Genomic DNA, 16,452 nt, shown 5'->3' with positions numbered 1-16,452 from the left:
CGTTTTTAAAACTTTTGCGTTCCCAATTCTCTCCCTTCCTCCCTTCCCCGTCCCTCCCCCCACCCGCAATTTTCACTTTAAATTATAATCTGGAAGGAGATAGACCCATTTTGTGTATGGTGAATAAGTGGCAGACCTCTTACCTGTAACATCTTCTTTCTTTCCCAAGAGCCAAAATTCATCTACTACTTCCAGCACCTCAATGACATCCCCTACAAATAGGGGCAGTTCCTCTGATACACTTGGGCAGAAGTCAAAGATAGCACGAACCACTGAGCCAGGTTCCATGGCTTAGAAACCTGAAAGGAGAGAAAAACAGTCCCTATTGGTGAAAAGGTCACAAAAACAAAACTACCTTTAGATAACAGTTAGTCCCAGAGTTAGTCAAAGAGATGTGGGGATGTCATTGTCCTATTTTGAGGGACATCCATAATGTGTTGGCTGATTCTTACTAGATCACGTGTATCTTACATTTACAAAGTGCTTTTTAACCTTTCAAGGTCTTTTTCTCATTGGATTCAATGACTGCTTATAAAGCAGGAGAGCAATAGATGCTCTCTAGGAGTGGGGAACCTGTGGCCTCGAAGTCATATGTGGCCTTCTGGGTCCTTGGGTGTGGTCTTTCGACTGAGTCCAAGTTTTACAGAACAAATCCTTTTATTAAGGGGGTTTGTTCTGTGAAGTCTGGATTTGGTCAAAGGTCTGCACTTGAGGACCTAGAGGGCCACATGTGGCCTCAAGGCTGCAGGTTCTCCACGACTGCATACACATGAGAGTTTGAAGAGATACCTGTTAGGAAATGTAGGTTTGCATTTCACCAGAAGCAAGTGAATCAATTTAGAAAAGCGGAAGCAGGACCCCTTCTACCTGTACAGACAGGAGGGCTTCCCTCCCTCCAGTCTCTCCCCACACCAGTCTATCCTCCACTCAGATGCAAAACTGATCTTCCTCAAGTGCAACCCCTCTACTCAATAAACTCCAGTGGCTCCCTATTAGCTCCACAATCAAACAGAAAATCTTCTGTCCAGCTTGTAAAGCCCTTATAATTTGGTCCCTTCCTGCCTTTCTAGTCTTCTTATACTTTATTCCCTTCTGTGTACTCTAGGATTCAGCTACATTAGCCTCCTTGCTGTCCTTTACATTCAATATTCGATATGCTGTCCAATACGTTCAAAATCTCTTGACTTTGTGTCATTTTACTGAATGTCTCCCGTGCCTGGAATGCTCTCTCCTCATCTCCACCTTTTTCCTTTTAAATTCATCTCAAATCTCACCTTCTGCAGGAAGGCTTTCCTTGTCCCCCTCAATGCTAGTGCCTTCCCTCTGAAAGAGAAGTATTTACACTATAGATATAGCTTGTTGTATACAGAGTTGGCCACTAGGTGGTGCACTGGATAGAGTACTGGGGCTGGAGGATGGAAGACCTGAGTTCAAATGCAACTTCATATACTGCGTGACTCTGGGCTTAATAGTTGTTTGCCTCAGTCTCTTCCTCTGTAAAATGGGGATAATAATAGCACCTACTTCCCAGGATTGTCAGGAGGATCAAATGACATAATAGTTGTAAAGTGCTATATAAACGTGGGCTGTTTATTATTACTGTTGTTGTTTACATGGTTTCTCCATCATTAGACTGTGCAATGACTGATTCTGATAGACTCAGCTCTTCTCAGCAATGCAAGGAGCTAAGACAACTCCAAAAGACTTACGATGGAAAATGCTATTCACACCGGAGAAGAACTCTGGACTCTGAATGCAAATCAAAGCATACTATTTGCACTTTCCCTTGCTGTTTTGTTTTGTTTCTTCTTTCTCATGGTTCCCCCCATTGGTTCTAATTCTTTTTTCCATCATGACTAATGTGAAAATGTTTAATATGAATGTATATGTAGAGCCTATATCAGACTCCATACCCAGACTGCATGACGTCTTGGGGAGAGGGGAGGAGGGAGAAAATTTAAAACTCAAAATTTTATGAAGTGAATGTTGAAAACTAAAAATAAATTATCTCTCATATATACACATACATATATAAAGAAAATGCTACATGGATAGAAAATGCTTTACAGATATTGCAAGAACACGTAGGGTCTTGCATCCTAGTGTGTATTAAATGTGCATGGAAATTGTGCCTACTCCTTATACACTAAGCTTCTTATGGAAAGCATGTGATCATCACATCATGTAGTATCCTGATGCATGTATGTCACTCTCAATAATAGAAAAAGACAGAAATAGAGAGATTTATCTTTGAAAAGGGTCTTAGAGATCATCTAGTTTAGAGGGTTCTTAACTTTTTCTGTGTCGCAGGCACCTTTGGCAATCTTGTGAAGCCTAACAACCTCTTTCAAAATAATGTTTTTAAATGCATAATGGAAATCAATTATACTGAAACACAGTTATCAAAATATTTTTTAAAAAACAAGTTCACAGCACCTAGGTTAAGAACCCCTCAACTACTCCAACACAATATCTACATGTATATAGTCAGTTAAGATTAAAGCTAAGGTCTTTTAGAGTCTTTTTAATGAGAGCTAATGACAGTAAGGTAGTATCACCTACATCTTACCACATAGTTTACAACCTCGAGGGGAAATGTTAAGCACATATATTCCTGAGATATCTTACAGTTTGAATCATAAACTATAGAATAAACCTTGGACATCATTCTATTTTTGGGAAATTAAGGTAAAATAGCTTATGTTGGTATAGCTTAAACTCAAAATTCATCTAAAAGCTTCTTAAAAGAAAAGATTTTGGGGTCATCTGTCAAGAAATTTCAGAATAAAATCACTATTGAGTAGAGAAATGCAAATTAAAACAACTTTGAGTTACCACTCCATACCTATTGGATTGGCTAATATGACAGAAAAGGAAAATGACAAATGTTGGAGAGGATGTGGAAAAATTAAGACACTAATGCACTGTTGGTGAAGTTGTATACTAATTCAATCATTCTGGAGAGCAATTTGGAACTATGCCCAAAGGGCTATAAAACCATACATATCTTTTGATCAAGTAATACCACTACTAGATCTGTATCTCAAAGAGATTAAAAAACACAAAGGAAAAGGACCTATATGTACAAAAATATTAATAACAGCTCTTTTAGTGGTGACAAGGAATTGCAAACTGAGGGTATGTATATCAATTGGGTAATGGCTGAACAAGTTGTATATGATTGTGATGGAATATTACTACATTATAAAAATGATGAGCATGATGCTTTCAGAAAAACCTGGCAAGACTTACATGAACTGATACAAAATGAAATGAGCAAAACAAGGAAAACATTATATATAGTAACAGCAATATTGTATGATGATCAACTGTGAATAACTTAGCTATTCTCAGCAATAAAATAATCTAAGACAATTCTAAAGGACTTATGATGAAAAACGCTATCCATCTCCAAAGAACTGATAGAGCCTGAATGCCAATAGAAGCATACTTTTTCTTTATTTTTCTTCAATTTTTTGTCTGTTTTCTTTCACAGTATGACTTACATCGAAATATGTTTTGCATGACTGCACATGTATAACTTACATCAAATTGCCTGCCTTCTCAAAGAGGAAGGGAGAGAAGAGGAGTGAGAATTTGGAACTCAAAATTTGGAGAAAAATGTTAAAATGTGTTTACATGTAATTGGGGAAAAATAAAATACTGAATTAAGAGAAATTTCAGAATAGAAAGAAAACTTATTGTATTATCTTTGACTTCGTATCCCAGTACAAAGAGGAAGAAAGGAGCTATGAGGAACACTTTCCACATCTCCCTGCTTTCTCCCCAACCAAGACATTTCCTAGAATTTTATTAACCACATAAATTACAATTAGATAAAGAAAAATGTAGGCACCTATAAATTCAATACATATTATTACAGTAAAATCTCATTTATCTGGCAAAAGTGAATTTTCCAGATATAAAATTCTGAAGGCTTCCAGAGTTAAAACGTGGTTTATTTTAGTAAATTTGGTGGAAATCTTCCTAAAATGTTTTGTTCACATTCTTGCTTTCTTACATGTAATCTTTTCTTTAAGACTCAATATTATGAAGATCTCCTAGTGTACTACATTGCAAATTCTGATGGCTTTTTTGTTCCTATTTCTCCTTATTTCTTATCGAAACAAGTTTACCTTTTGACAGCCTCTCCGGCTTTCTTCTAGTTTGCCACTATGAAACTATCTACTTGTTACCAAACAAGTTTCAAAATACTTTTCTATAAAGAAAAGCAAACTGGACTTCAAGAGTGAACCTAAAGGCTTTTCCTAGGGCAGTGAAAGTTATTTCAGCTGCACAGAGAGCTTTTGATCTGTTTTTGTTTGTTTACTTTTTGACAGGGTTCTGAAGGGGTTGAAATTGTTCCAAGTCTTACCTCGTAGTAATAACTTCTGGGGGGTGGGGGGAAGGCAGGACAATTGGAGTTAAGTGTGTCAAGTGTCTGAGGCCGCATTTGAACACAGGTCCTCCTGACTTCCAGGGCCAGTGCTCTACTCACTGTGTCACCTAGCTGCCCCAGTCATAACTATTTTTACACAGGGCTTACCTTTCTATAAACCATTGCAACAACCTTTAAATGCTAAGCTTAGGCAGGAATTTATTTTCCTCCTTACAATGCCCCCAGACTTTAGTAGAAGGTATCCCTCAGGAACCATCACATTAAATAGATACTCTAGCATAGGACTAATACTGTTGGTTCTTCTAAAGTATTTATTGAACCTTAAGTCATCTGTTTGGAACAAACAGTACCTTGCCTTCCCATACAGACAATGACCAAGTACATTAAAGTCAGGACTGTTGTAGCCTAACTAAAAAAAAAAAAAAAAAGGTTGAAGCACCTCTCCCTGAGAAAGAATACACACCCTAGAAGGTTGCTACAGTTACAAAATAGCTGAAGACTTCTATAAATGAAGTGGTTCACGTGCAAGATGAGGAAGCTGAACCTCAACGGCTGCATCCCCCAGATACGATCGTAGAATTCATGTCAATCTCCGGGTGATACAAACAAAATAAAAGGGACATGTCATCATTCACACTTGGGATGTATGAAAGCTCCAACAAGGTGTTAAGAGGCACCAAGTACAGGGGCTGATGGAAGCTGCCCAGCCACCTCCCTTTGGACAGGACAAAGAAAAGCCGAAGCAGAGGAGAGATGGGAAGGCCAAGGCGGCATTCTCCCACACCGGAAAGCTGTATGTGCTGGCCTAGAACAAGCTTCCCTCCAGGCAGGGTCCTGCAACCACAGTTAGAGCAAACTCCCCAGAAGGGGCACTTCATGCTCGTAGTCACACTTTAGTGTGAATAACTGTCACATCTTTCTCAACATTAGGTTTTGACGAGGGGGAGAAGGAAGGAACCATGAAGGAACTAGAGTGAAGACAGAACTGACAAAGGAAACCACTGAAGGAAGAGGGCAATGATGCTGTGAGGTGGGGTTTTGGCACTGCTCCCAAAACACCAAGGATAAGCCTTCCGCATCTACATTATCTATCACCACTGGGACAAATAGCACCTGAAACATTTTGTTCTCTGAAAAGCCCCTGACCACCATCTACAGTTTCACCGCCTGCCACCTGTTTGTCCCTGGGACTCACTCTGCTCCCCAGACACCCAGCTCCTTAAAATCATAGAATTGATATCGCCTCATTCTCCCGGTGACTCATTGTCAGTCAGATCCAAAAGAAGCATGGAGCCTCCTACAGAGGCACAAGATAAGCTAGCTCCCTAGTCAGACCTTTAGGACCTGTCCCCTCCTCAATTTAACCTGAACAAAATCTTCATCACAGAATATCCTTTCTTATCCAGGCCCCTATTATGGAAAACTCCCTCTTGGGATACCTTTTTCATTGGGACAAGTCCTCCTTTTCATATTCTTTATTGCTCACACTTCTCTCTAAATGAAAACAGGCCCCCAATCACCAGCATTATATACCAAATGGATACAATATTTTCTAAAAGCTGAAGATTCCCTTCCAAAAAGTTCCATCTTCCTACTGGAAAACTCCCCCAATTTAGAGAAGAGTTCCTGTTTGCCATCTGCCAAAGTAAATGTCATTGCATGAACACTATCTACCTTAGTTCCTTCCACCTCTTGGTTTCCTAGGCACAGTACTCCTAATTTTGAACTTCTCTTACCCCACAAACTATAGCTGGAACAATTTTTCCTCTTACCCATTTCTAGGAATATACTCTTTACCTTCTAGCCATTCCTTAAAGGCCAGGATGCCCACCCTTAAAATTCCCAAAGGGTTTGATGCTGGTTTGAAATGATCAAGTCCTTTTATAATAACCTCCAAAATTTCCAAAGAAATAATTTTTAAAATGTAAATGCCAGACCTCCTTCCAGAGAAGGAGTAAAAAATGCGGTAGGAGGCTTCAGAGACTTTTCAACAATTCTTTTATTCAGTATAGATATACTACCTATTTCCAAAGACTACAGACACACACATTCCTGCTAAACCTATTGAGGCCACAAGATCTAAACTTTTGACTGAGACCAAACAGCTTTGTAAGTAGCTCCAGGTCCTGCCATCGAAACACAGGTCTGAAATTAGATAAAAGGCTCCTCTAGGAAAAAAAAAGTGAACAAAAGCAGGAACAGATATATCATGGACACAAAACTGAATTTCTTACTCTTACCATTCTAAACGATTCTAAACACTAAGGTCAGGGAGGAAAAATTTTATAAAGTTTTATTAGAAATACTGAAATATATTTATTTTCTGGAGCTCTTTTAAAACAAAAAAATGCCCCATGTATAACCTCACTTGCTAATAAAATTACCAGGTTTAGCATATTAAATTGAAAAGTACCACTTATTCAGATCACTATAAAGCGTTCATCTCTGCCTAGAAGTAACTGTACTTTTGTTATGATGTAGCTAATTAGTTCTGGGCAGTTTATAAGTAGCAGGGAAAATTTTTAGACCAAATATTCTACATGACAGAAAAACAAAGTTATACAGAAATCTGGGCTTAGTGTCCTCCATAGTGCTAAGTGCTTGTTTTCAGAAAAGGAAATGAAAAAGATAGGCCCCCAATTTTCTCTACACACATACACATACATACACGTGCGTGCTCTCGAGTGCCTATGCAAACAAGAACAATAAAAAATACTGAATAAACTTTTTCTCACATGGACCTTAATCTAGTCAGCCTGACTATTAGACCTATTTCTGCTTCCTGGGTGCATTGTTTTCATTCTCACACACTCCTAAAAACTACAGCTTGGCCTGGCTGGTTTGAAACATTCTCTTTCACATAATCCTTTTATTCTATTTCTTCCTTGGTGTTTTTCTAAACATAGACATTCCTTTTACATGTTTTAGAACATGGAGGAATCTAACACAAGAAATAAGAATCACAGATATGTCATGTGAAGGTCTTGTCAATATGTTGCAGGAGGGAGTTGAGGTGAGGCAATGGTATATGATAAAAATTGATCTTATTTTATTCATAAATACATTTTTTTGTTGTTTGCAATTGTGTTCATGTGCGGAGAGGGGTTAAGAAAACTCCTTGAAGGAGAAAAAAATCTTTTTTACTAACAGTTCTCAGATTATTTCTGTTGCTCTTCAAGGCTTTCACCTCTGTCAGGAGGAGCTTTTCATAGTATGACCTATTATCAAACCATCCATCCATCAGAAGTCAACAAGCAATGTTCTGTATCTTCTAACTACTTATCAAATTTGTATTATTAGAAAAGATCTCAAATTTTAACATCTCCAAAACTGAACTCTACCTTTTCCCCAAATTCTCCCCAATTCATAGCTTCCCTGTTTCTGTTGAAGACACCACCATCCTTCCAGTGTCTCCCGTTTATAATCTCAGCATTATCCTGGACTCTTTACTCTCCTTCATTCCGCACATCTAATCAAGTGTCCATTATTGCTCCCTGCCAACAAGTCTCTTACCACTTCAGTCTATCCTATACATGAGAAGTGTCAAATACACTGCCCCTAGGGCACACTGATCCACAACACTCCTAAATACCAATACAAGAATAAAATACAATTGGGAAATATCAAATAAAAAATACAAGAGAGCACAGGTAATGTTAATATGTAGTTTTTCAAATCAATATTCAACCAGAAGAGGTCCTAATGGATGATTTAATGGCCCTGATTCTATTTGAGTTTGACATTGCAGCTACTACTACTATTAATTTTCCTTACAGGCATATTTGACCATGAAACCCCTTACTCAGTCTATTCTAGTGGCTTCTTATTGCTTCTAAAATACAAACTAACGTTGCCGTTTGGTTTTTAAAGTCCTATGTAGCCTACCACCTTTTTATCATTGAACATTACTCCCTCTTCTCTCTTTGGCTGCTAGCCATCCAAACTAGCGCTTTTCCCAACTCTGACCTTATTGGCTGTCCCTCAGGTATGACATGTTCTCCCTTTCCCTTAGCTTCAGAGTGCTTTAATTAAATTCCATTAAGATACAGTTCAGATATCATCTTCTGCACAAAGCCTTTTATAGTCCTCCACAATAATGTTCTTTCTTCCTCTAAAATTACCTTTTACCTAGTGGTATTTATTCATTTTATATTTCCCTGTATATATTTTTTCATATGCTTGCATCCTCCCCCTTTAGAATCTAAGTTCTTTGTAAGCAGGGATTAAATCATTTCATTTTTTTAAACTTTTATCCCTAGCACCTAGCACACACTGCCTAAGGCACATAAAGTGCTAAATAAGTACTTATTATTAATTAAATTAATAATAATTAATTTACTAATTAGATTAATATAAATTAATTTAAAAATAAAAATGAAACCCCCAAGTTTGGTGTCAAAATCTTCCTTTCACGGACAAGTCAAACAGAATATTGTATTGGCTACTTTTTCACAGAGCAAGGTAAAGATATGGTTGTACGAACGAAAACTTTGGATGTGTCATCTTTAAATCTAAAAAACAGGTCATGATTCTTAGCATTACCTGGAGCTCCACATTGCTGTTGTTGTCAACCGACAAGCTACTTTTCTTTTTTGCTACCTTAAGTCTCACCTGAGAAAGAAGACAAGTACTGATAGAGATGCTGTGGATGGCAGAGGATAAGCTGATGCTTCTTGGGAAACCTAGGGGAGGTACAGAACACCACACTAACCAGCTAATGGCCTGGAGATGAATCAGTAGATCTGAATCTATGAGCTGGAGAATTAATCCCTACTAATAAGGTGTCTTAGTCAAATAAAACAGTCACTACTAAATGAAAACTAATTAAGTCTGAGAATGGTCATTTAGGTCAAAACAAAGGATAACAGGGTTTTGAGTGATTTTTCTCCAGAAATTATAAGGGTAAACCTGGTTTCAAGGTACTTACTAATTGACAACCTTCCCTTCTCCACCAGTCAGCCCTTTAATTCATTCAGTTCTTTCCTTTCAAAAGCATTCAATCGAATGTGAAGTGGCTCCCACTGGCTTGCTAGTAGGTGTAACTCTTAAAAAGCAGTTTAAGTGATATGTTAAACAAACTTCAGTCTCTAGCTATGCTATTCTTGCAAAATTTGCTGAAATCAGAATGTGATTCTATTTTAAAAGCCTGACTGATTCTTTTTGCTATTGGGAATATATCACAAAGTACAAACACCTTAAACATTTCTTCCTTCAGAAAGCAATAGCAATACCTTTGCTCACCATCTGAAATAAGAAAGTAATCTAGGCCACCAAACAAAAATTTCAGAAAGAGTCCTTCTATCTTTGTTAAGCAGTTGCCAGATAGACTATTTCTTTTTAAATTATCTTAAATTTTATTGACATCTTTTACAAAAGGTATAAAGGTATACCCCATACACTGGACAAAAGAAGCAGAAAGATGAGCCTTCAGGTGCTTCCTGTGACACATCATAGTTATCACTTTTCACTGCCTAAGCAACTTTCTAAAACTGTTCATTGGAGGCCAAACTACACTGACACACATAGTTGTTTTTTAAATCTGGACTTCCCTATGCCAATAAAATCACAAATCAAGTGAAAAATAAATTTTTGTTTTTACATAACCTTTATTTTCAAATTCCCTCACCCTCCCCCCAAAATCATCTCTTGTATCAAAAATTAAAAAGAAAAAAAAAGCATTCAACAAAACTAACAACACATCAACTGAGTCTCATAGTATATGCAATGATACCCACCCATCCATCACCCATCTCTGGGTAAAAGAGGGAGGTGGATTTTCTTACCTTTGCCTTGGGTATAAGCTTATTTACTTTCTTTCTTCTTTGCTTTTGGCGTTACCTATATTTATGCCTACCAAATAAATCAGTGTAAAATCCTACACAATCTTTCCATGTGTTCTCTCAAATCCTTACAACCATAAACACCTGCAGTCAAGAGAGACCACTGAATATTTGACCAACCAACAATTTATTTATTTATAACCAACACTGTAGAATAAAATAAACTCTCCAAAAGAAATATATTTTTGCAACCTCAGTAGAAAAACTCTCACCTTTTTTAGGCCCTTGGAATTTGGACCTGATGGGAGCATTCCTCCCTCCTATTGTAAGAGAATGATAGGAAATGTCAGGAAATAAAGGCTAAATCTGGTTCTGGAAGGAAATGAGAAGCAAGGAAAATAACATTTCCTCCTCTAATTTATGTTACTGGAGTTCATTTTAGACAGAAGGTTGATATCTTTGCCCGGTAACTGCATACAGAATTGGTTGTAGAGGAACATCAGAAATTTTACTCATCTCACAAAGGCCTTGGACCATCCTGTTCTGCCAACTAATATTCATTGTTTGTTTTCCAACAGTATTCCCCTTCTATCCCTAGTTCTCTCTCCTGATCAAGGTTTTGACTGCACCTAACAGAGTTTGGTTTGGTGTGAATTGTGGAGAAAAGCTCCTTTTTTATAGTTTTTGTTTTGTTTTATTTTTTGGAGGGGGGAAGGCAAGGCAATTCAGGTTAAGTGACTTGCTCAAGGTTACAGAGCTAGTAAATGTGTCAAGCGTCTGAGGCTGAATTTGAACTCAGGTCCTCCTGACTCCAGGGCCAGTGCTCTACTCACTGTGCCATCTAGCTGCCCCTGCTTCTTTTTTTAATGTTCCTACTGTGGCTACATTAGGAAGGCTGGGGAAAATGACCTGCATAAGAGAAGTACTTGGGATTCATCAGCTATTGCTGTTTATATGGCAACACGCTTTGCTTATGTCAAACACACGCTAAGAGGAGAGGCCAAAGTGACCCTGGACCAGTATCTGAGCATGCTCTCTGAAGCTTCTCCTGGACATGGCAGAAGACAAAGGCCTAGGTTGATTTCTGCCAAGCCTGTCTGTGAAGGGCACTACTTCTCTAACACATGGAATTTAAAATATGTAAAATGATAATGCTGAATCTTCAGATGTGAAACTTTTGTGGATCCTCACCTAAGGGACAATTTGTAAAAGAAAACATCATCTTCTCTTGCTTGTGCTAACGTGATCTTGGAACGTTCATACTAGGTTCCACTCTGCTCCCCGTCAGCATTTTTTTTTCCCCTAAGGAACTTTGTGTTCTCTGGAAGGAGAATAGAGAAAGGTGATTCAGTACTGAAGGCAGGGTTCACATGGTTGAAAAAAGACATGGTTCTGATGAGATGTAACTTCTACGCATAATCACCCACTAGTGGGTTATACTTAACTCTAGGTCTATCCATTTTAAAGAGATTGGCTCAACCCAGGAAACAAATACAGGGCCTCCCCAATACACCTCTTAACTATGAGCTACAGGGCTCAAAGAGTTTAAAGAAAATTTCATTAATGACCTAAATTTCCAAATGGATGGAACTAAGATTCTCATGAGGGGGAAGAAAATTAGAGGTACCCACAAGTTTACATGTAATATATCTTGAATGCACTTCAAATTACAGGTGAAGTTCAAGTTATTAAGTGAATATATTGGGAGTGTCTGAGCCAAGCAATTTAGCTGTACATAAATTTAACTACACAAATTATACTACATATCAATTTCTCAGGTCTGTATTGAATATATATTTCTTATAGCGGTGCAAATTAAAGTGAAATTTAGAAGTGTAGTATGCTTTTACACACAGGAGATGGGCAATTTTTATGGCAGTGAACAAAGGAAGTTTTTTCCCATGAGTTAAGGATACCAAAAGACCTACTGCAGTGATCTGACAGGTAGGCACCATGTTTCTTTTCATCCCCTGGTAACTAATTATATCCACAGGTATGAACTTGTCTCCCAGGGAGAAAGTAAAAAGGATACGAGAAGCTTCTCCAACACTCTGGGTTCTTAGGAATGACTGAGGCATTCTTGGGATAGAACACAACAGCCAAAGATGGAGAGAAACTAAGAGGATTTGGAACTGTCTGTACAGCTGCAGCCAGAAAGCATTAAGGGTTTATTATGTCGATCAAATGCCTACTATGTGATGGGCACCATGCTAAGCACTAGGGATACAGAGGAAGATAAAAAGACAGTCCCTCCCCTGGAAAAGCTCACAATTTAATGGAGAAGGGAACATGCAAATAACGATCTACAAACAAGCTATTGTCAGAATAAATAGGAAATAATCAACAGAAGGAAGGCAATGCATTGAGGATGGGGAAGGGATTTTATCTGGGACTTGAAGAAAGTCAGGAGGAGATGAGGAAGGAGAGCATTGTAGATATGGGGGACAGCCAGTGAAAATGCCCAGAGCCAAGAGATGGAATCTTATCCACGGAACAGTGGGTAGGCCAGTGTCGTCGCACTGTACAGTACTTGAGGAAGAGTAAGGTGTAAGAAGACTGGAAAGGCAATGGGGGAGGGGGAGAGATTATGAAGAACTCTAAATGCCCAGAAGAGGATTTATATTTAATCCTGGAAGCAAGAGGGCACAAGTGGAGTTAACTGAGTTGGGGTGCATCAAGGTCATACCTGTGCTGAGGGTAGATCACTTTTACAGCTGAAGAATAATATAGAAGAATATAAACTCTCCAAAAGAAATTTGTTTTTGCAACCTCAGCAGAAAAACTCACAATTTTTAGGCTCTAGGAGTTTGGGCTAAAAGGAAGATAGTGGAGTGAGGGAGAGACTTGAGGCAGGCAGACCCCCTCCTCTCCCTCCCCCCCCCCACAAGCTATTGCAATATTGTAGGTGTAAAGTGATGGGGACCCATACTATAGTGTCAGAGGAGAGAATAGATGCTGCAGGGGGAAAATCAACAGGTCTCTGCCAACAGCTTGGATACTGGAGGTGGGAGAGAGTGAGGAATCAAGGAACCTAAAAGACTGGGAGGATAGTAAGAAGCAGAGTAACTCTAGTCCCTCTTTGACGTGACAATCCTCCAACCTCAGTTAAAGTATTCCCCCACCCTCATTTCTTTAATCCAAGCTAAACCTTTTTTTTTTTTAAGGCACAGGAAATAGTACCAAAGGAAAGAGGGAGACAGAAAAAAAGCCGCAAGCATTTGTTAATCACCTACCACATGCCAGGCACTATGCTAAGCATGTTGCAAATATCTCATTTGATCTTCACAACAGTTCTACAAGGTAGGTGCTATCATTATCCCCATTTTATAGGTGAGGAAACTGAGACAGAGGTTAAGTGACTTGCCCAGAGTCCTACAGCTGGTAAATGTCTGAGGTTACATTTGAACTCAGGGCTATCTGACTCTAGGCCCAGCACTCTCAATCCCCTGTGTCACCTATGCCAGGAGATAATAAAATGCATTTTCTCCCTTTCTGTAAAAAAGTGGAGGGGGAGAGAGTGTCACCACTATGGTGTGTGCAACATCATGAATACTGTCAGACTCAGTTGTTGTCCTAGTTAGGTTTTGCTGAATTGCCCTTTTTTCCTTTTCACAAAGGATGGTTTGCTGGGTAAGGGAAAGGGTTATTTTTAATGAAGATGATATAAAAACAAAGAGTATCAATAAAAATGAAACCAAAATTTAAATGCAGACTGAACTAGAAATTTTATTATAAGTTAAACATGACCTCACAGATAACACAGAGATTTGGTAGAACAGAGGTCATGACTAGAATACGGTAATGGAAGGGCATTTGTTGTTGAGTCGTTTCAGTCATGTCTGATTCTCCGTGACTCTAGTTGGGGTTTTCTTGGCAAAGATACTGGAGTGGTTTGTCGTTTCCTTCTCCAGCTCATTTTATAGACGAGAAAACTGAGGCAAATAGAGTTAGGTGACTTGCCCAAGGTTTCACAGCTAGTAAGTGTCTGAGGCCAGGGCCTCGTGACTCCAGGCCTGGTATTCTACCCACTGTGCCACCTAACTGGTTTTACCTTGCATAAAAGAAACATTCTATACAGATTTGTTTCTATATATTTGTACAGAAATCCATGAACCTGGTGAAAATAAAGAGACGAGCTTAAAGAAAGAAGAGAGGTAAAGAAAAATGATGTTTTCAGGTTGGCCAGGAAGGAAAAAAAGGTGATATAGCAAGATGAGTCATTTTCAAAATACAGAGACTTTACCTAAAATAGACTATTAAAGAAAGCTATAATAAAGATATGGGTGTTTATCTACTCTGATATCTTTTAGAAGTCTAATTCAGCTCCAGAAAGCAATGAAAGGAACTATTTTGCACTTTGGGAAGAAAAGAATCATGTCATCCTGGGGTTCCTAATAGCAAAGAAAGGCACATTGTTCAGTTTGAAGCCCATTCTCATTGATGGAGAAGACAGATAAAACATACAAGCGTATGGTTCAAATAATCATAGCAGAACTAGAAGGAACCTTCAAGATCATATGGTCCAGCCTCCTCAATTTATAGATGAGAAATAAGGCCCAGAAAAGTTAAATGACTTGTCCCAGGTCACACAGGTAGTAAGCGGAATTCACATCCCTCCCTCACATCTAACATGTGTCTGGAATACAGTAGATCCTTAACAAATGCCTGCTGACATTACACTAACTTCCCTGCATAGTGAGCTTTCTTTCCTCCTCCATTACTATAACTTGTGACTTAGAACCATGAGTCAGATTCAGGAATACTTACTGTTCAGAAATGGCAGAGAAGCAGAAAGGTTCTTCTATTGCTGGGGATGGTAGGACTGTTGGACTCCATGAAAGCAACAGAAAGGGGGTGTGGGGATAGGGAGTTGAGCACAGTAAGGCACATCCTTTACAACTTTTTCTGCTGACAGAGCAGGATCATTTATCATAAGAGAATCACCTCATAAGGACAATGCGGAGTTTGTGCTGGGCCCAGAACCTCTGGCCAGAATGTCAGCAGTGGCCATTCTCTCTTAATCCCTCACTCCCTCCCACGTGCCCATCAGCAGAACTGTTACATTATTTTCAGGAAAAGGCACACTTAAGGGGAGGGGCTGGGGCAAATGCTGGATATAGCTCCAAGGCTAGCCAAGGTGAGGCTTCAGATGTCACAGAGAAAACAAAGTCACACTTTCAATAGGTTAAATACATTCTCTTTTTTACCAGCCTCATAACTTCACTTTGCTAATTTTACAACGCTGGTACTTATTATGCTGGATCTAATTGACTTGAGTGATAACCAGTGACCTTGTCACTTTCCAGTACTCATCGAGCAGCATATGTTTAGAGAAATAGGGAGTAAGTTTCACCATTCACTTTCTTGTCAACAGCCTTTCATTGAAAAAAAAATTGCATCAACTTGAGTCAGAATAAAAATGTTAAATGTATTTAATTTGGCTAATTACAGCTGCACAGAAACCGGAGAATAAGCTACAAACTTATCTTTAGTCTTTGTACATATTTTCTTGAGGATGAAAAGGAAATAAACTCTTAAGTGGTGAGGAGAAGGAGGGCAAACTGAAGCACTGGTGTAAAGAATACTGCCCCTACCTAGCTGGTCATGTATCTACTGCTACTGCTGTACATATGATGATGGAAAGAGCAGTAAACAGACAGACAGAAGGTCCTTCAGTGTTCCAGGGCTTAAGTGCAACCAGTGCAAGGACATCCACAGAGAGAAACATCTGGAGGACCTCACAAGGAAATCCTCTTCAATATGGACTTGGTACTGGATCTCTTCCACGACAGTGGCAAACACACTGGACGAGCAACATCTCCCCACTTTATGATGTACCAGATGTTTACGATCAGGGAGTCCTTGAAAAAAATTATCTCTATTTTCAAGGAATCATGAATAATTCTGACTGTGAATGGGAAAATATTTTGTCAGAATTAAGCCTTCAAAGTGGCATTTTGCTCTATCAAATTAAATGCTTTTTTATTGTTAACAAGCAAGAAGCACAGCAGGTTCTTGTATTCTCTACATCTTTCATATAATGGTGACTAATACGGAAATGTTTTGCATGACTGCACATATACAAACTACATCAAATTGCTTGCCTTCTCAATGGGAGAGGAAGAGGAGAGAAAGAAGAGAATTTTCAACTCAAATTTTAAAAAATGTTAAAAACAGTTTTTACATGTAATTGAGGAAAAATAAAATATAAAGTACATTTTTTTAAAAAACAAATAAACGTATGATGGAAAAGAGGTGACAAGAAAGCAACAT

General features: G+C 38.6%; 1 protein-coding gene across 4 annotated transcripts in view; it reads right to left on the bottom strand.

Moving 5' to 3' along the window:
• LOC118828466 (dynamin binding protein) overlaps positions 1 to 16,452 on the bottom strand; it is a 109,209-nt gene that overhangs the window by 82,958 nt on the left and 9,799 nt on the right. For 3 of the 4 annotated variants that reach the window (XM_036735088.1, XM_036735086.1, XM_036735089.1), the window contains exon 2: positions 144 to 299. In XM_036735088.1, coding sequence (XP_036590983.1) covers positions 144 to 288 — 145 coding nt within the window. In that variant the 5' untranslated portion in view covers positions 289 to 299. Of the gene's footprint in view, positions 1 to 143; positions 300 to 11,370; positions 11,397 to 16,452 lie in introns of those variants that run through there. The other variant, XM_036735087.1, reaches the window with a different exon arrangement.

This window comes from Trichosurus vulpecula, chromosome 8, assembly GCF_011100635.1.
Source record: "Trichosurus vulpecula isolate mTriVul1 chromosome 8, mTriVul1.pri, whole genome shotgun sequence".
In the NCBI taxonomy this organism is placed as follows: domain Eukaryota; kingdom Metazoa; phylum Chordata; class Mammalia; order Diprotodontia; family Phalangeridae; genus Trichosurus; species Trichosurus vulpecula.
Note: the sequence above shows the minus strand (reverse complement) of the source record. Positions and strands in the feature narration are given on the sequence as shown.